The sequence below is a fragment of the Glycine soja genome, chromosome 2 (assembly GCF_004193775.1).
Source record: "Glycine soja cultivar W05 chromosome 2, ASM419377v2, whole genome shotgun sequence".
In the NCBI taxonomy this organism is placed as follows: domain Eukaryota; kingdom Viridiplantae; phylum Streptophyta; class Magnoliopsida; order Fabales; family Fabaceae; genus Glycine; species Glycine soja.
The window spans coordinates 2,117,300-2,137,162 of record NC_041003.1 but is presented as its reverse complement, the minus strand read 5'-3'; the positions used below and the strand labels follow the sequence as shown (position 1 = coordinate 2,137,162).

The 19,863-nt window shown below is 32.6% G+C and overlaps 3 protein-coding genes and 1 pseudogene across 3 annotated transcripts; 2 read left to right on the top strand and 2 right to left on the bottom strand.

Moving 5' to 3' along the window:
- Positions 1-523: 523 nt before the first annotated feature.
- On the top strand, positions 524-8,548 carry LOC114379376. The gene is made up of 5 exons (XM_028338023.1): positions 524-1,007; positions 1,115-1,420; positions 5,727-6,335; positions 7,162-7,441; positions 8,086-8,548. The coding sequence occupies exons 1-5, from the start codon at positions 690-692 to the stop codon at positions 8,118-8,120; spliced, it is 1,548 nt and encodes a 515-aa protein (XP_028193824.1). The 5' UTR covers positions 524-689; the 3' UTR covers positions 8,121-8,548.
- Positions 8,549-11,272: 2,724 nt separating this feature from the next.
- Positions 11,273-13,072, top strand: LOC114379361 (annotated as a pseudogene).
- A 2,108-nt stretch (positions 13,073-15,180) lies between these two features.
- On the bottom strand, positions 15,181-17,001 carry LOC114379369 (TMV resistance protein N-like). The gene is made up of 2 exons (XM_028338012.1): positions 16,240-17,001; positions 15,181-15,637 (listed from the first exon to the last, which is right to left on the bottom strand). Exons 1-2 carry the CDS (start codon positions 16,728-16,730, stop codon positions 15,355-15,357), a joined length of 774 nt encoding a protein of 257 aa, XP_028193813.1. The 5' UTR covers positions 16,731-17,001; the 3' UTR covers positions 15,181-15,354.
- Positions 17,002-18,289: 1,288 nt separating this feature from the next.
- On the bottom strand, positions 18,290-19,496 carry LOC114379350 (toll/interleukin-1 receptor-like protein). The gene is made up of 2 exons (XM_028337995.1): positions 18,955-19,496; positions 18,290-18,754 (listed from the first exon to the last, which is right to left on the bottom strand). Exons 1-2 carry the CDS (start codon positions 19,446-19,448, stop codon positions 18,457-18,459), a joined length of 792 nt encoding a protein of 263 aa, XP_028193796.1. The 5' UTR covers positions 19,449-19,496; the 3' UTR covers positions 18,290-18,456.
- Positions 19,497-19,863: the final 367 nt, after the last annotated feature.

Below are 19,863 nucleotides of genomic sequence, written 5' to 3'. Positions count from 1 at the left end.
ATATATATATAAATGGAGTGAAGAATCATAATTTTTTCTTTTTTATAGAGAAATTCAAAGTCATCACCTTTTTCCTTTCATTCTTCCTTCATCACCATCAATACTAAGTCAACCTTATAATTCCTATTAATTTTTTTTTATTTTACATGTAAGATATTTAATATCTTGTTTCACATGTTGATTTTTATTAGTTTTAAATATTTTTTATATTAATTATGTGTAAAGATGAAACATTGAATCTAATGTTTTTTTTAAAATCATTGAATTGAATTTATATTGATGCCAAATATTCTCCATAAAGTAAAATAAGATTTAAAAAAAAAATCAGTGAAATTAAGGTCACTTGTGTATGTAGGCCATGTTAAAAGAACTAAAAAACTTCTCTAAATACTGGTAAGAGTACTTATTATATATTTTCATTTTTCAATAACTTAAGATTTAAGTCTATATAAGATGATCACAAACCTGATGTAAGAGGTAATTTACAAGTGAAGGGGTGCATTCTTGTGCACTCTATTTTCTAGACATCACCACCTGTATGTTATATTTTGATGAGTCGCCACCTGTATTAGTATTAGTAGTATATAAAAACAGTTACAATTTCTTTCACACACTCACACCTATTCTATAATAATACTCATAGTTTTCAGCTTCATCAGCACATCGATCAACACGCACGTACGCGAGCGATGGAGTTTTTCACCAAAACGAGCGTGGTGAGGCTGCGGAGCCACCTGGACAAGTACCTCGTGGCGGACGCCGACGGAGCGCGGGTCCGCCAGAGCCGGAGGGGATCCGGCAGGGTAGCGCGGTGGACGGTGGAGGAGGTGATAGCCGAGGGAGGGATTAATAATAAGGTTCGCCTGAGGAGCTGCCACGGGAGGCTCTTAACGGCGACGGAGACGCCGTTTCTGTTAGGCATGACGGGGAAGACGGTGCTGCAAACGGAGTTCGAGGCGGGCGCGGATTTCAAGCACGAGTGGGAAGTCATACGCGACGGGTTTCAGGTTTTTTTTTTCTACAAATGTTAGCTGTTAGTAAAAATTTGAACAACGATTTTTTTTTTCTTTCTTTATCACTGAGTCAATCTTATAATTCTTGTCATCGGTTACAGGTGAGGTTGCGGAGCTGGAGCGGGAAGTTTCTGAGGGCGAACGGAGGCACGCCGCCGTGGCGCAACACCGTGACGGTGGACGAGCCGCATAGCTCGGCGACTAGGGATTGGATCCTGTGGGACGTGGAGCCTGTGGAGGCCGTGGAGGAGCTGGTGGATGAGTTTTTGTATGAGAATGACGACGTCGTTTCGTCTTTTGCTTCGGATGATGTATTATCGGTGGATTCGGAGCCGGCGTCGCCGATGTCGGTTTTCTCTCTCAGTTCACCGCCGGCGAGACGGAACTCCAAGCTGATGCTGATGCAGGTATGTATGTTTTCGTCGATTGGCTTTTCATTTCTAGCGTTTTTTGGGGTGAAATTTCGTGCGTTGATTTTGTGTTATCGAAGAAGAAGAATGCTTTTTTTTTTTTTTTTTCTATAACGGATTCTAGAATTGTTTGTTGTTGCTAAAATTAATTAAAAATAGAGGAATTGCTATACGATTTGACTAAAAGTAATATAAATAATCTTAATTATTAATAAAAAGTTATTGATATAAAACATTTACAGTATAATTTATCGTACGTATGCATTTAATATTTATTATTAAGAGTTTTTCATTAAGTATGGGTTAAGAAAGAGAAATGTAAACAATTTTAGCTATTGATAACAAAATTAATCATTGATACTCTTAAAGCTTTATGATTTGTCACATGTATGCACCAATCTTGACAATTAAGAGTTTGTTTTACTAAGCATGTATTATTTATTTTTAAATAATATTATTTAATTTTAGTTTATTTAAATTTAAATGAAGTGTATCAAATTAAAGTTATTGTTTCTTTTGAAATGAGATGAATTTTGTTAGAAACAATTTAATATTATTATAATCTAAATAAATTTTAATAATTTTTTTGACTGAAAGTAAATTTTAATAATAAAGAATAGGAATAAAGATGATGCATATTAATTCTTCAAAAAACAGAGGAGTTATATTAATGTTGATGATAATTTTTTTTATAATTTTATCTTTTATTTGAAAAGTTATATTCTTTTAATTAAGTACTGTTTAATATGATAAAATATTCACAATATATATATATATATATATATATATATATTATTTTTAATATTTTATTTATTTGATTTATTTAAAATTAAAAATACCCCTGTATTTCAGGGAAAGTTCCTAGTTTTTTTTGTTATAAATGACTATGGTTTAACTGCTTGACTGACTTAGAGAATACCGTGTTTATTTTTCTGAAACAAACGTTCACACTATTCGGTCTTGATTCTTGATTCTCTTGACCAAGTTGAAGCCCCTAAAACTAAAAACAGAACAAACAGAAAATTTGAATTGACTGTTTTTTGTTTTCATTTTTATAGAAAATAGAAAATGATGATAAAAATGTGTTTGATTGAATTTTTAAAAATATTTTTAATCAAAATGAAAATAGAAAACAACCAGAATAAAAACAATAAAATTTTATTTTAAGTTGAAAATAGAAATCTTATTTTGAGAAAAATAAAAAAAAGAGAAGTCAATTTATCATAAATTTTCAGTGATTTTATTTTTTAAAAAAATAAAAAGTCAAACCAAACATATTTTTAAAATTTTAATCTTTTAAAGATGAAAACAATTTTTAAAAAATAAAAATAGAAAATAAAAATACAGGAGAAATAAAACTGTCTTGTATTTCAACCGTCCATATTTTGGGAACGTCCAATTCGCCCGTCTCTCTTCAAATTTCTAGGAATGCAAAATATACCCAAAACAGAGTGCCTTTTATAGTTTAATTTTAATATATTATCAGTATAAAAATTATATTATTAATTAATTAGATATCATTTTAAATATATTTTTTCAAGTAATATCATAGTAATTGAATAACCTTTATAAACATAACAATATTTGATTGAATAATAATGTTGAAAAATGTATTAATATATTCGATCTAATTAAATTTTGTTAGTAAGTTAACCTTGTAAATATTTGTCGTATCATATGTTTTATACAAACAGTATAATCCATTGATAAAACGTAATTATATATATATATATATATAGGCATTGTTTTATTTAAAAATTATAATATACACGCATAAAAGTTAGATAATTAAGCATTTGCTTATGCTAAAGTGAAGTGAAATTGATGAGTAATGTAGTGGGAAAGTATAAAACTTGTAATGTCATCATATAGAAAGCATTTTGCAGTAAAAATACATTGATTTGGAGTTGAGTTCAGATGAAATGATTTTTTATTAATTTGAATTTTTGTTTTCCATATATTTATTTCTAATTAATATATATTATTTTATTTATAAGTGTTAAATTTTTTTCATTAAATATTAATTATATTTTCAAAAAAGAGGATTTTAGTTATTGTAAATTTATTAATAAATAATTCTTATTTGACATAAAATTTTGTTCCATATAATTTACAATATAAATATATAAATATTTGATTGACCAAAACCTCAATGATATAAAATTATAGGAAATTATATTTAAAAATAATTATAATATCAATAATTTAAATACAAAATAAACGTGACTTTAATTTTTACAAATTAATTTTTACACAATTTATATTTTCAACTAATATAGCAAAAAATGGATCCCTAGCATATGATATATAGCAAAGTTGTTCTCTTAATATATTTCCTTGGTGTGGGAGTAATATTCTTCTTTTCTTTTTGTTTTTTGGTGCTTAAGATCAAAGTGTACGTATACATTTGAACTAAGGTCATTGGATGGTTTCGTGTTTCTAAATAATAACATGCGGATCGAGTGACCCAGTAACTTGGAAATATACTACATGGATATCACATTAATTGAAGTTGTCTATATGCTACTTATTCTTATCAGGAGTTATACGTCTACGTCAAGACAATTAGAGTAGATGAAAAGATTTATGAGTGAGATTAGTAGGATACTAATACTACACCGATTAGACGTGCACACACACACATTCACACAGATATAGAAAGATAAATAGATTTTCATGTGATTTCATCTGGGCGGAGGAAGGGGGTTGGAAGTACACATTCATTTTGTCTGTCTTGACAAGGACTAGAAGCCGAATATAGCTTTTTGTATGGAAGGTTTTCAATATTATTTGGGAGTAGAAAATGAAAAAAAAAATACTAGTTAACAACATTTAATTTTAATTATCTTTAAACGAAATCAATTCAAAATACAACATTGCATATTTGATTTAGACATCTTGTGTAGATGTTAGTTTTATACTTTTTAGTGGCTTTTGTCTCTATTCGAATCTCCATCGCTTCCACCCCACGTATTGTTTCTTTTCCTTCTTGTATTGGTCTCTCTTCCTTTGTGCTTTTGTTATTTTATTTATTTATTGGATTGAAGTCTTTGTAAGGTGCCTTCTAGTCAGAGACCGTTTTGTTTTGATTCTCTTTTTTTAATTTCTGTGATATCCACAAACACGCCAAGGCAGCGACTCAAGTTCTATAGGATGCCATAGTATATGTATATCCAAAACCAGTGACTGATTGGGACTCCTTCTTGATTTGGGCTGAGTCAGCAATTCAACCTAGCTGCCATAGTATATCCAATACCCACTGACTGATTGTGAATCTTTATTTAATTGGTCTGAGTCAGCAATGGTAAAAATATGAGTTGGGTTGTCGGGGAAAACGTGAAAGAAGTTTATTTGGGATGAATCAAATATTTGTTAAACACGCTCAATGTAACTCAGTTCAATTAATTAAATAAAATAGATTCTTTTAATTCTAAAAACGCTTAATAATTTATAATGGTAATTTATCATCAACTCTATCACATAATTTTTTATTATTACATATTATTTTCTATATTTTTAAGTTTAATTATAATTGGCAAGTTAACTTGCTGTCTTTCTAAGCCATAATTAGATATATTTGGTTTTTGTTAGAAATTCCCTAAATTACAATTTGGGAACTGTTTTATCTTTTTTTTTTTTGTGTGTGTGTATTATAAATATAATATGGGATTCCAAAATTAAAACCAAATAAATCATCAAGGATTACTTTTGCCCAAAAATTCAACCTTATAAGTGAGCTCAAGTAACCTCAATAATTGCGAGGTCATATCATTTCATTTTCAGGTTAAGAAACTCAACTTGATGATGCAATAATGCATTCCCATGCTCCTACATACGTTCCTAAAACCTCATGTGAATGATCATCAATGCCCATGATCCCACCTTCATATCTTTTTCCACCTACTCTTAACTCCCTAAACCCTAGTTAGACGCACTCAACACGGAACTCAAACTAAAACCACAATAGATGAATGAATGAATGGGTGAGATAATACCCGCGGGCATCCAAACGCGTTATCCCCCAAAGTCGCCACTGTTGACTGCCTCTTCCCATTTTTCACCATTCACAGTTCAAACATCATAACACCCTGTACCAGTCAACCGGTCACGCACACTAACTCTTACCCAACAACTCATTGAAATAATAGTAACAACGTAACCCAAGAAAATGGTCCCCATTCACGTAAACAAATAAATACCCATCCCATTTTCATTTCATACTCAAAAAACCAAATACCACAATCAAACCTCTTCTTTCAGGTCCAATTCACTCGCTTATTCTTTTCTTTCCATACACATGCAGACAATAAGTTCGAACAAGTTCAGGACTGGCATGGACTTCTTTCACCGCGCGAAGGCGGTGCGCCTCCGCAGCCACCACGACAAGTACCTCCTCGCGGAGGACGACGAGGATTCGGTGACGCAGGACCGCAAAGGCTCCTCGAAAAGCGCGCGGTGGACGGTAGAATACGTGGCTGAATACGATAACATAATTCGCCTGAAGAGCTGTTACGGCAAGTACCTCACCGCCTCCAACCACCGCTTCCTCTTGGGCATGACCGGCCACCAGGTCCTCCAGACGCTTCCTTCGAGGCTAGACTCTTCTGTTGAGTGGGAGCCCGTCAAGGAAGGAGGGCGCGTGAAGCTCAAGACTCGTTACGGGAATTTTCTCAGAGCTAACGGCGGGTTGCCGCCGTGGAGAAACTCCGTTACGCATGATATTCCGCACAGGACCGCCACGCAGGATTGGATCCTATGGGACGTGGATGTTGTTGAGATTTATGTGAACTCTCCCGCGAGTCATGATAGACCCTCCGCTCCGCCGTTGCCGGTTGAGGACTCTGTTCCCATACTAACGAGCGCACAGGTGCCGCCGCCGCCAACTGTTTCTGCTAGCTTTTCAAGGCAACAGGTATGTCTGAGATTCTCTGATAACTTTGCATTTTTTTTTTTTTATCAGGGTTGCTTTGGTTTAGCATGATTACATAATGATCAAAATTCATAATCATTTTATAGGTCTTCTAATGTTATTAGTAAAATAGTAATGCTCTTTGATCAAAATTGGAGTTTTATTCTAGTAATTTGCATCCAAGTTTTAAATTGTCATCACAATCCTTGACATGACACAAACTGTGGACGAATTTTGCATTGAGGTTTTAAATTGTGATCTGAGTAGCAGTTTTGTCGTGATTCTTGACCTATATGAAATTTCAAATAAATGTGGTTGATGGAGCCACAATTGCTGCCGTGGTTATTTAGAATGTAAAAACTTTGATGTTGTGACTCAAAAAACAGTTGTGGATAATTTTTTAAAACCTTGATTTGCTTAATGAAGTTTTGTATTAAATATATTGAAAAGGAATTATACCAAAAATGATTCAACGGCTGAAAGGGACTAGTTAATCTGTTTGAGGAATGAAATTGTTTCCGAGTTTAAAGTTTGATATGATGAATTTGTTTGTGTGAGAAGTAATATCTTTTTGGGGACCAATTTATATAAATGCGTATATTTTAGGAGGATCTTGTTAATAAAGAGTGTTTATTGGTATTAGTCAAGGAGTCGATAAATAGATTACTTGTTTAAAATGAAAATTATGGTTGGGTGCGTTGGAAATCACTAATGAAGCTACCTTGATGCATTTGTTAGCATTTTCCCTTTTATGATTAAAATAACCTAAGCTGTTAATTTTTATTACTTTTATTTTGTGGGTGTTGATTGTGTTTGGTTTTGTTTGCAGTCCAATGATTTGTCACCTAAGGTGGAAGGGAGAACTATATACTACCATATTGCTGAAGACAATGGAGAGGTGTTGGATGAAGGCGTGCAGGGGTATTCTTTGATTTTCAAAGGGAATGGAGTTGAAGAATTGACTCGAAAGTTTGAGGAAGAAACAGGGCTAGAGGGAATCATTGTGTGTAATCGGAGTCCATTGAATGGAAAGCTTTATCCTCTTCGCTTGCAGCTTCCTCCAAACACTGTCACCATGCGGGTTGTTTTGGTTCTTCCCATGTCAAATTGTGAGTTTTCTTTTCCCTTTTCTTTTCTATTCCTTCTTGTTGATTTTTTTTTTTCTTCTGGATGCTCACTTGCTTATTACAAGTTTGGCTTATAAGATTGTATACCCCAAATTTTAGTTTGGAGAAGTAAACTTTGTTTTATTCATATTTGTCAAAATTTGGTTGAATGGTATTTAGACATGGTCACGATGTTTCGTGAGAAGTGAAAGAAAGTTACTTTTTTTGTGGGACAAATCTTAGTTTCCAACTACAATTCAAACACTACCTTATTCATGAACCTTCATACATAAAAAGAAAATGTTTTGTGGTGCGGAGGACCAATTAGAAGAAAGAGTAAATTTCGTGGTGGACCAACTAGTTAAGCGAAGCTTCGTAAATGTTATGCAACTATTAATTAATATCTTATTCGATTAAATTTCCGTAGCTGATGAATAAGCATTTTGCATCTCTAGCTTCTACGAAACATATCAAGTAACTAAAATTTGAGAAAAATTTGCTTTTACTGGTTTGACTTCTCGCATTATTGCACATTAGACATCATATGTCCGTTTGGTCCAATCTATATCCTCCTCTCCTCTAATTTATCGTATGTGCTATCTTGTTACCTTAATAAGTAATAACATTTGCTGTCTTTTCTTTTTCAGTGGCAAGAGACTTTGAGGAACAAGGCTTACTGTGAGAAGCCTTAGAGTTTTCCAACGAAGACCTATGTATATGTACTGATCGAAGCCAGTTCAGAATTTAGGAATTAATGTGTTCTAGTCCATTGCATTTATTAAGCAGAGTTCATCGTGGTCCTGTGTGGGAAGCTTAGCGTTGTCATGGGATGGGTCATAAATGAAATATCCTTTCATCAATGACATGTGCTATAGGCGATTCTGATGGTGGATTTTGTTGGGGCTTCTTTTTCATTAACTCCAGCTTTAATATAAGCACATGTTGCATGTGGATTCCGGGAATTTTGTTGTTTGATGGTTTATGTAATTTTATGTGCTTCATGATTTTTTCTCTAGGTGATGTACGGCATGTAAATGGTATAAGTTTTGTCAGCAATATAAATTTTCTTTTATCAGATATAAATATAAACTTTTAACATTCTATCAGCCATACCACGATATATTCACCTGATTACTTTTAGTTGATTTTTTTTTAATTATATTTTTTTCATTCATAAATTTTAAATTTTATTTAGGAAGATTAAATCTAATATAACTCCAACCATACAACCCATATTTTGAGCATCCGATGTTACCATCCCGTAACTTCCGTTACATAATTATGATATCGAGATTGACCCAAAAGAATAATGAATGATGCATACTGTTATGTTGAATATGTGTCTAGTGTCTATGTTTGAAAGTGTAGTTGGTACAGGATTATGCTTCACTTCTATCAAGGAGTTAGCCTAATTCATCACTTTCTTCATATTTCTTCAAGTTCATTAATTGCAAAGTAGCAACTTCTTGAATAGGGTAACCTATACAGAACCGATTTTCCAGAATTAGGCAATATTTTGCACTAAAAGAGTACGTTTATTGGTTAATTCATAGTTACTTTTGGTGGTATTTCTCGAAAGAACTTATAAAAGAATTCACTATTTCTTTTTATAGGAAAGTTTTCCTGAATCTGAATAAGTACGTATTTGGATTAGCAGTAAGTTCAACTCTTCATGATTTTTTGAAACAACAAGAAATTGACTTACACTAAAAGTCTAATGTAGATGTACATAAAATTTATGAATAGTGTAAAGTTTAAATTTGTAATTTTTTATTAACAAATATTAATATTAATTATTAATTTTTTATTAGCAAAGAAAATTAAATTTATAATCTTTTTATTTTCTCCTTTTCCTTTTACTATCAAGATGACTTCTACTGTGGGAGACATTGATAGGTCTGGGAATTTTCTTTTAACCATTAGATTTATTAATATTTAAATGAAGGGTTCAGGTTATTTTTTTTCTTTTTTTTTTCTGTGTTTTCCAAGATGTCCCTAATCCATTTTCCTCGCTCCAAATTGTGTAGTTTTTGTTGGCGTCGCTGTGAGATACCAATGAACAACAAAAAATAAAGGTACAAAGAGAGAATCAAAGATAAAATTGAGAAGAATCAAATGTGAAATCTTAAAAAGAGATCTAATAATATTCCAATTGGATGAAAGTTTTGGATGTGGATTTGGATTAAGATTTGGGTAGCAAACGACAATGGATCTGGATTTTCTGGCACATAGGATTAAGATTTCAAATTCAGAAGGAGGAGGGGAGAAGGGCAACTTAGAAAAAAAAGAGGAAAAAAGAAAAATAAATAATTGACCTTTGATTAAAAAATCATTACATCTAACGGTTAAAAAAAGTTTTTCAAAATGGGAGATCTATTAATGTTTCCTACAGTAGAATTCGTCTGCATATAATTTATGCCTTATGATTCTTGAATTCATCATGAATAAACAAAATGAATAATAAAATGAACTGCAAAAGAATAGTGATAACTTGCAACTTGTGATGGATTCTACGGTGAACTACTACTCCATGTGACTTATAGTGTGCACTATTATTAATAGCCTTTGAATTAATTTAGAGTGCATATTATTATCCTAAATCCTATACATCTTATCCAAACTCCTCCTTCGTGCGACGCCACCAAAAGCAATTTTCAATTGTGTTGCCACTTTTTCTTCGTCTTAATACGGTAATGTTACATAAAGTAAAATAAATTTATTTGTTTTAGCTAACAAAAATAAATCTAAGTTAATAAATGTTCAATTATAATATTTTCCGCTTCTCAATCGAAGGGTCAATCTTTTCTTGGACATCACTCGTACTATGCTTCCCAAAAGGTGCACAACAAATCAGCATTGTTTGTATCGTAGTACCCCTTGATGATTGCGTTTTGTGCCGATATAAGAGTTATCATTGTTAATTATTTTCTTTTAGGTATCGTTCCACATAGGAAAAAGAAATAAAATATTTTTTTAATCAAAATAAAGTACAAAAATATAAATTTCATATCATTTCACTATTTATTTCTTTTTCTTTTGGCTCTCTTTCTCTACAAATAAACAAATAAAATGAACCTTAATTCCTCAGAACTATTTCTTTCTGCAGAAAAAAATTGAGATCAGTTCATGTTACGAAAACGAAAAAGCTATGATAACATCCCTTTTCCCTTTTTCTTTTGGAAAAGAAAAAAAAAATTCATTTTCTTTTAAATCATGTTTGACAAGCATTAATTTTTAATTCTTTTTATTAGCTGAAAAACATATTTGTGTGTTTGATAATCAATTATTTTTATAGTTTATAATGTTTTTTCATAGTTACTTTTAAAATACAGTTTCTAATTTTTTTATATTTTCTTATACTTTATTCTTGATATATTCATCCTTTTTTCTTATTATCTCCTTTAAATAAATAATAATTTTATTATTTTTTTATTTTATCCTCTTGTTTTAACATTTAATTTTATTTAATACTTCTAATTTAAAAAATTAATTTTTTAACTTTCAATTATTAGCTAACTTTTTGACTTACAACTAAATTTTGTGCTAATTTTAGCAAATTTAACCTTAATCAGAATATTTGAGAAAGAAAATAATTTGATTTAAAAACAACCAGTGATTGTTTTTATTATACAACAACAAGAGCGAGATTCAAATCTAAGGTTTGTATTTTATTTTATTTAATTAAATAAAATTTAAATACATTATTATGTTTATTTATTTTTCTCATGTGTTTCTTTCTTCAATTCAAACATTTTTTTTTAAATACTATTTGATTACAGTTACAAGAGGGTAGCAGTAGTGGGTATGTATATATAGAGAGCATTTAACCTCAGCCTCATCACTCACTCCCATGATGAACTTGAATACCACCAACGCCAAGCTTTCTCACTTATAAGTTCCCACTTCCTCTCTTATGAAAAACAAAATTTTCATCTTTCTCCACTTATTGGACTAATGGCTGCCTCAGCTTTGCCACTAACATCCCCATTCCATTTCACAAAACCCCACAACATAATTTCACCTCTCAATGCTCATCCTCTCATTCTCATCCAAAAGGGCAAAAAATCTCTTAAATCAAACCTCTCATTCTCATCCCTCAATGCTTCCTCCCTTCTCAGACCCCCTTTTGCAATTGCTCCTTCCACATTGACCCAAACAAGAGCTTCTTCTTCTTCTGATGAATGCTTTGACCCTGCTGATGAAGCCCAAAGGTTGCTGCTTTCTGAGGAAAAACCAGTGAAATTTGCTTTCTGGGTCATATTTTGGGCCTCTTTGTCCCTGGCTTGGTTTGCCGTTTCAAGGGATGCTAATGCTGCTGTTGAATCCTCCATCAAAGCCTCTGGCTTTAGCTTAAACATTGCAAATTGGTTGAGGAAATTTGGTTTGCCTGATTGGGTTGGGGTGTTCACCCTTGCCACTCTTCCTGTGCTTGAGTTTCGTGGCGCTATACCTGTTGGTTACTGGATGCAACTCAACCCTGTAACTTTAACAGTGTTATCCATTCTGGGGTTAGTCTTTTTCTTCTTCAAGTTCTTTTTAAGTGCACCCTTCTTTCGCTAACTTATGTGAGATATTATTGGAATTCACTGCAATTATGATACCCATTTGGCCTTACTTGGGTTTCTAGAATTCCTCATGGTTAATGTGTTTGCTTTGTTGTGGCATTGCAGCTTTACTTGAAATAGATATGTTGAGAGTTTTAAGAAACTGTTTTCTAAAGTTTTGTTTGTCCCTAAGGCGTATTTGAAAGTATTTGTCTCATGAGCACATTTCTGTTTTCTAAGAATTTATCCCCGGAGCACTTGAACTGAGCCATTGAAGAAGCGAATGAGAAAACATCTTCTAGTTGTTTCTGTTTTTTGGCCTTTAGAACACTTGTTTAGGAAACAGATTTCTAGACTTGATAGAATTTGGATGAGAAGTTGACAGTTGAGTAGTGTAAAATTATTTTAAAAAACATTTTTGTAACGAAAAAGTGAGAAGTGAGTCGAACAAGCCCTATATTTTCCTATGTAATTTTAACTCATGGAGAGAAGAGGGTTTGATGTTGGCTTGTTAGGACATGTTTTTTTAGTGCCTGTTGATGTAATTTAGATTGATTTTTGGTAATATTGGGAGTTTTCCCATGGTTGGATGAACCGGCTTTGAGTAATTAATGTAGGAACATGGTCCCTGTGCCATTCATCTTGCTCTACCTTAAAAAAAACTGCATCTTTCGTTACTGCGAGGATCCCTTCTGCGTCGCAATTCCTTGACATGCTGTTTGAGAATGCCAAAGAGAAGGCTGGTCCAGCAGAGGAGTTTCAATGGCTTGGTCTGATGCTGTTTGTGGCCGTTCCTTTTCCTGGAACAGGAGCATGGACTGGATGGAGCCTTTATAGCATCCATTCTTGATATGCCATTTTGGGCTGCTTTTCTTTGGTGTGGTATTTGCTGGTCTGCTGGTAAATTTGCTAGTGAACCTTGGTCTGAAGTATGCTATCATTACGGGTATAATCCTTTTCTTTGTTTCCACATTCATGTGGAGCATCCTTAGAAATCTTAAAAAAGGTTTGAGCTCGTCAAATTGACGTGAAATGTCCGATTTTCCTTTACCAACATGAAGACAATTGTTAGTTCTGTTATTCATTCTCTTGGTTTTCATTTTCTTATATTTTCATAATAGAGCATCCTAGTTCAGTGATATGTAAAAATGAAAAGGGTTACGTCTTGTATGTACCCTTTTTCCAATGTTTTAAAAATCATGGCCTGACTGATATTCCTTGTTGGAGATTTTTTCTTTTCTCATGTGGAGTATAACTTCAATTGGGAAGCTTACTTTGTGGCTTCTGCTTTGAATGTTGGATTACTGATTGAATACATCCTCATTTGTCAAGGAAAAATTGGTTGATTTAAATTTAGTCCTTTGTCAGTTTAAATTTTTTTTATACTATCATCCAATGGTATGTTGACAAAATATTGGAAGAGTTTGACCTCTTGGTAGTTTTTTCTGATAGTCAGAGTCCTTTAATGATTTGTCAACACATTATCTGACGAGTGACAACTGTATTGAGAAGTTATTCATTTACAGTGTATGAAAATTAAATCTTTCTCAAGTCTATTTTGCTCTTTGATCTATTTGGTGTTGCGAATTTGATAAATAATCTCTAATCTGAGTATTCATTTTTTAATGGTTGTCCCATCAATTTTTGAATCTCAATTGTCAACCTATTTTTCCTATATGTATGTATGTAGTATTATGAACAAGCTCCTCCACTTTTTTGTTTAAATATTTATTTTGCAGTATTCCAAAATCTCAAGTTCTTTAAGGTATGTTCATGTTCCAAGTGTTTGTTCTCTTGTGAATCAAATAAGTCCAGACTTCATTGCATTTTGGATGAAAAGTTTTGTCTTGATAATCTCCATCATGGTTACCAGTTTTGGGAGATGTTGAAGATAATACATGTATTATGAAAAGTTTGGTTGTATTATAAGGATACTGATTTTACTGACTGTTGAACTTGATTATGTTGATCTGACTAAAAAATTGTCTTTAACAAGCTACTGGTTGCAGCTCTAATGAAAGGTGTATTATTTCCACCCATTGCTCAGAATTTCTCTCTCTAAAGAAAAATATCCATGATCCATGTGTAATATGTTTATGTTGAAACTTTATTGTGAGCTCCTAATATGTAAAACTGCTTGTGAAACGTCAATTTAAGTCTCAGAACATGGTTACAAATAATTTCTTTCCCATGATATAGAATCTATGATTTAGAACAAAAGTTTGGTCAAATTTAAGATAAAATCTAAAAATTATCATGGACTTTGGTTAGAGTTCCAGGTGGTGCAGCACTGCAGCTACTGTTTTATATTTGGGAAAAGCCGGGGGAACTAGGAATAGGAAGAAGAAAAATGGGATAATCACAGGCCTGAGCAATTATGCTATCCTAGCTTTTCTTGGGTAACTTGGGCATGTCCTCATACATGGGACTGCATTTAAATTTAGACTATTAATTCCTTGTTTTGTATTTTCCTTACATTACATTACTCTGATTCAGTAGGGCCTGTTCTTTTCAAAAGTTTTTTTTTTGGATCTTTACATGTTAGTGAAGAGTTGTATAATATCTCAACCATGCATGGGAACATGTAAAGACCTGAATTTTGTTTTCACACCACTGAACAATGTTCTTTCCTCTCTTCATTTCTTTGCCTCTTCTTCAGCACATAATTTCCAATATATTTGGAACTGGCCTGGTCCTCAACATATCAAAGGTTTCTTTTGGAAATCGGCTGGTGAGAAGCTGCTTACCAATGGAAGAGAGGGTTTCCAGAAATATGAATGCTGATAAACTTGCCCTCACTGCCTTACTCATCCCCTGAAACAATCATGCATGCATGCTTAAGTGACTGCGAAGAAGTTCAATGCTTTTGGTGTCAAAATTTTCAATCTTCATCTTGGAGTAAATTCTTCAGTTTGGCCTTCATGCCTGGCTGCAGTTTGATCTTAAGGGTGTTTCTTCTCCATAAAAATAACCAATACTCTCTTTGTATTTCAGAAAGTCTAATTCGAAATGTAATTTTTACATTCCAAAGTATAAAGGAAGTGTTGTTTGATTTTTAGGAGTGCAAGAAGCTTTAGCCTAATCTTAACCCCCACAAAGAGCCATCACTGGTTGTTTAGAAGCTCGGACAGTAATACGATGAAAACATTAAATATCAACAACATTTCGTTAATTTGAAGACATTCAGAATTTTCTCTATTTTTTTTTACAGCAAAAACTAAATTTTATTACGATGAAGAGTGCCCGCAGTACCCTGCATTGTTTACATCATTTCCATATATTCAATTTTTGTATCAGTACATAATGTCAAAGATAATATTCATAATATTTGACAAATAATTAACAAATTGTGAATATCATTATTCCAACGAATCAAAAAAAGTCATTAGTGCTTGAATTTCCCAAATGGGAGAGCATATCTGGCGTGAGACGAAGCAAACGGATACTTCTCTCCATTTTAAGTTCTGTGACACGTTGTACGGTCGCATCACGTTTTAGCATATTTTCATAAGTACGTATGTCCTCATAGAATTGATGTTGAAGTCGTGCAAGTTGCTCCATTTTATTGATATGGCGATCCAGGTCACTAACGTTCGCGCGATCTAGCTTTTCCAGCGCATCCTTGACAATTTCCTCAACAATTTCAAATTCTGTCCTGCACACGAACATCAAGCAAATGCAAAGATCACAAAATTCATATCATAGTTTAAAATAAGCGAACCAAAGAATAATTCTAATATCGGAGATGCCAAAAGAAAAAGATCAAAGAAGAACTTTATACGAGTGAATCTTTTCGGTGTACAATGATAACAATTAAAATAGAAATTAAGATCAAACTCCTTATCACGTAAAGGGACAACATTATCTTTGTTTGAGTTCCCATAATATTAGTGTGAAATATCTATTAATTTTATAAATAATTAATATTCATGGAGAAACTTAACTGATAATTTTTTGTGAGATTTTTCTTCTTAATTATGTACTTTTTTTATCTGCAAGAGTTGAATTTGAAATTTTCCTTAAAAGATCGAACCTAATTCTAGTTGGATCAATAACATATCGATAGACACATGATTATCTCCTGGTTATGTCACGTGTTTACAATACATAGACCTAAATTTCCCATGATAAGGAGTAACTATTAACTACTAAATTGATCAATCAAACGATCTCATTTGTAATTTTGTAGTTACAGTGTAAATTTGCATATTCAAACGATTGAAAAGATACAAGACTAATTATTGGAATAAAGCATACCTGTTGACCTTGCAATCCCAACCAGCATAATTGGCTGCTTCTACCAAACCATTCTTCCATTCTAGTACCTTCTTCTTTTCATTAAAATTTCGCTCATGTTTGGCAAATGCCTCAGCATAGGTGCCCCTCTGACTCCTCACATCAGAAGGATCTATATCATAGAAAACAGGCACTATAATTTGCCTTTTGGCCCTTCCACACTCAAGTATTTTCAGGAGCTCATCCAAACACCACTTAGAAGCCGCATAGTTCTTAGAGAAAACAATGATGGAGAGCTTTGCTTCCTCAATAGCCCTAACAAGGGTTGTGGGTATTTCCTCTCCTCTCTCAAGATTATTGTTATCTACATAGGTTTTGATATCTACTCTTTCCAAAGCACCACTAAGATGACTTGTGAATGTCTTGCCTGTGTCCTCAGTTCTAAAGCTAACGAACACCTCGTGCTTTTGTGGAGTAGTATTGGAGGTGGAGGAGGAGGATGACCCTGCCATATATAGGATAATGCTATTAATATGGCTAGCTATAGGATATGCTATTGAGGATGTGACTCTACGTCACTAGTGTGTGTATCTATAACAAATTAAGCTCTTGGATGATTGCTAAAACTCTGAATATGTACTTCCTTTTATAGATTCATGCATGTCAATAACTCATCAATTGCAAGGAGGAAAGAAGACGTGAATTATGAGTTATTACAACCTGGAGTATTGAGTTTCTTGGTTACTTCGTTCTGAACTGAATATAATGATGGAACTAATAATAATAAAGCTGCATTCAGGTTAGCAGCGTACAGAAAGTCAAAATTTGTGAAAAGGATATAAAAGTTTCGCAAATACATAGCGACTCGAATATTAGTTTTATTGCAACTTGACACAAACTGGCATTTTCTATTTTTTGTCTTCGCATAGAGGAATCGGTTTCGGACAGACTTCTTGACTTCGAAATCAATTAATTTGCTTAGTGATAAATTAAACAGCCTTTATCATGCACGATACCCTTGTCTATATTTTTTTTTTATCTACTATTATTGAAATATAAAAAAATGATTTTACCTACTATTATTCAAGTGTGCTATATGCACGATACTCTTGACTGCTAAATGTGTGCCTAGAAAATTGACAATTGCCAGACCCAAAAAAGGTCTCAATCAACCCTTAGGTTCATAAGTTCGACTTAAATTTGGGAGGGTACACAATCTTTTAACTTACTTTGAGCCAAAAGGTTAAGGATCATTGTTAGGCAATAGCACTCAAAAGGTACAGAACCGATCTGAAGTTAAAAAGTGAAGAAGACTTAAAATGGATCATTGCACTACCAAAGTACTCAAGGATACATATTTACATGTATAACATATAACTACTTTTAACACTCATTTTTATTTTATTTTATTTTACATGTATTTAAGAAAATACAATTCTAATTTATCCTAAAAATTGATTTTATGTTTAATTTCTAGATTAACAATCTTGGAAAGGAAATTGTTACTTTCCTGTTTATAATATAGGTCCCGTTAATACCGATGAGACAAATTGGGTGGGAAAGTGGACAAAATTACCACAAGAAAGGCTCGTTTTAGTGTACAAAACATAGTGTTGGTTTTAGTCTCAATATTTTTTTTTTAATTTGAAATAGAAGATAAGTATTTTACTATAACCAATTAAAATTGACTTTTTTTTATGACTTCAATGTTGACACGGTAAATAGTGTTTGGTAGAGAGAAATTTTTTTCATGTCTGAAAATCATGAATCCTATTATCATGATTTCTAGCAATTAATAAAATTTGTTTGATTGACACTTAAGAATATTTAGATAAGTTTTAAAAAATTAAAGAGTTATATAATTTTTTTTCATTTATCTTAATGTAATATTTTTAGTGTAGTAAAAAAATCAAACTGAGAAAATTAAGATTTTCACCAAAAAGTTTTTGAATAGAAAAAAATGTAATTTATTTTAATAGTAAAATTAAATTGTATATTTTAAAATAAGGGAAAACAATAATGTAATACTCACATGAAAGACTAATTTATTCAAACAATAAACAACACTTCATTTGAAGACATTCAGAATTTCTGCAACAGGGTAAAAAGTAAATTTTATTACGTTGAAGAATATCAGCAGTACCCCGCATTACATCATTTCAATACATTTAATTGTTGGAACAATGTATAATATGTCATTGATTATATTCATAATATTAGACGACTATTTTCTTTTTGTTAAAATGGAGAGAAAATATTATATTCATCAGCTCTTGAATTTTTCATATGCGAGAGCATGTCTGGTGTCAGACGAAGCAAACGCATACTTCTCTCCATTTTAAGTTCTGTGATGCGTTGAACCGTTGCTCGATGATTTTGACAATTTTCCAAAGAAGGTATGCACATAAAATATTGATGCTGAAGTTGTGCAAGTTGCTCGTACTTAGTTATCTGACGATCTAGGTCACTGACGTTCGCACGATTAAGCTTTTCTAGCACGTCCTTGGCAATTTCCTCAACAATTTCAGATTCTGTCCTGTACGCCAACATCAAGCAAAATGACTCATAAAGATCTTAATTTCTCACAAAATTAATATCACCTACACATAAATGACACATAGAGATTAAAAAAATAATTTTAAATTTTAGGAAAAAAAAAATATACCACTAAAATTTAGAAACTAAAACAATAATTAAATCAAGAAAATATAATACTGATTATTGGAGTAGAGATACCTGTTGACGTCGCAGTCCCAACCAGAATAATTGGCTGCTTCTACCAAACCTTTCCTCCATTCTTGCAGCTTCTTCTTTTCCTGAAAATATCTCTCATGTTTATCAAATGCCTCAGCATAGGTTCCCCTCTGATTCCTCACATCAGAAGGATCTATGTCATAGAAAACAGGCATTATAATTAGAGTTTTAGCCCTTCCAAACTCAAGTATTTTTAGGAGCTCATCCAAACACCACTTAGAATCCGCATAGTTTTTAGAGAAAACAATGACGGATAGCTTTGCTTCCTCGATGGCCCTAACAAGGGTTGTGGGTATTTCCTCTCCTCTATCTAGATTATTGTTGTCTAAGTAGGTTTTGATATCTAATCTTTCCAAAGCAGCATTAAGATGGCTGGTGAATGTCTTGCGGGTGTCTTCACTTCTAAAACTAATGAACACCTCATGCTTTTGTGGAGGAGTATTGGAGGTGGAGGAGGAGGAGGATGACCATGCCATATATGATATTCTATTAATTTGGCTAAGAAGATATTGAGTATGTAACTCTATAATATAACCTAAGGAAGAAAGAAGAGGAGTCAACTGTGACAACCTGGGGTATGAATTTCGTGGTTGCTTCGTTCTAATAAATAATATTAATAATAATAAATGTAGAATTTTATGTGTGAAAAGAATATAGAAGTTTCGCAAAATTCGGCTACTCCAAAGTAGTTGACTTCAGAAATCAAGTAGGATTAGTTTTAAACACCCAATTTTTGACACTAGGTGGGTCGTGCCTAAATTCAGGACTTGTTACATGAAGCATATTGTTTTCGTCAAACAATTTGGTATAAAAAATCTCTGTATAGTAGTATAAATAGAACTCTCTTTGTAAATTGGTATTTTATTTACTTAAACTAAGGACTCGCTTATT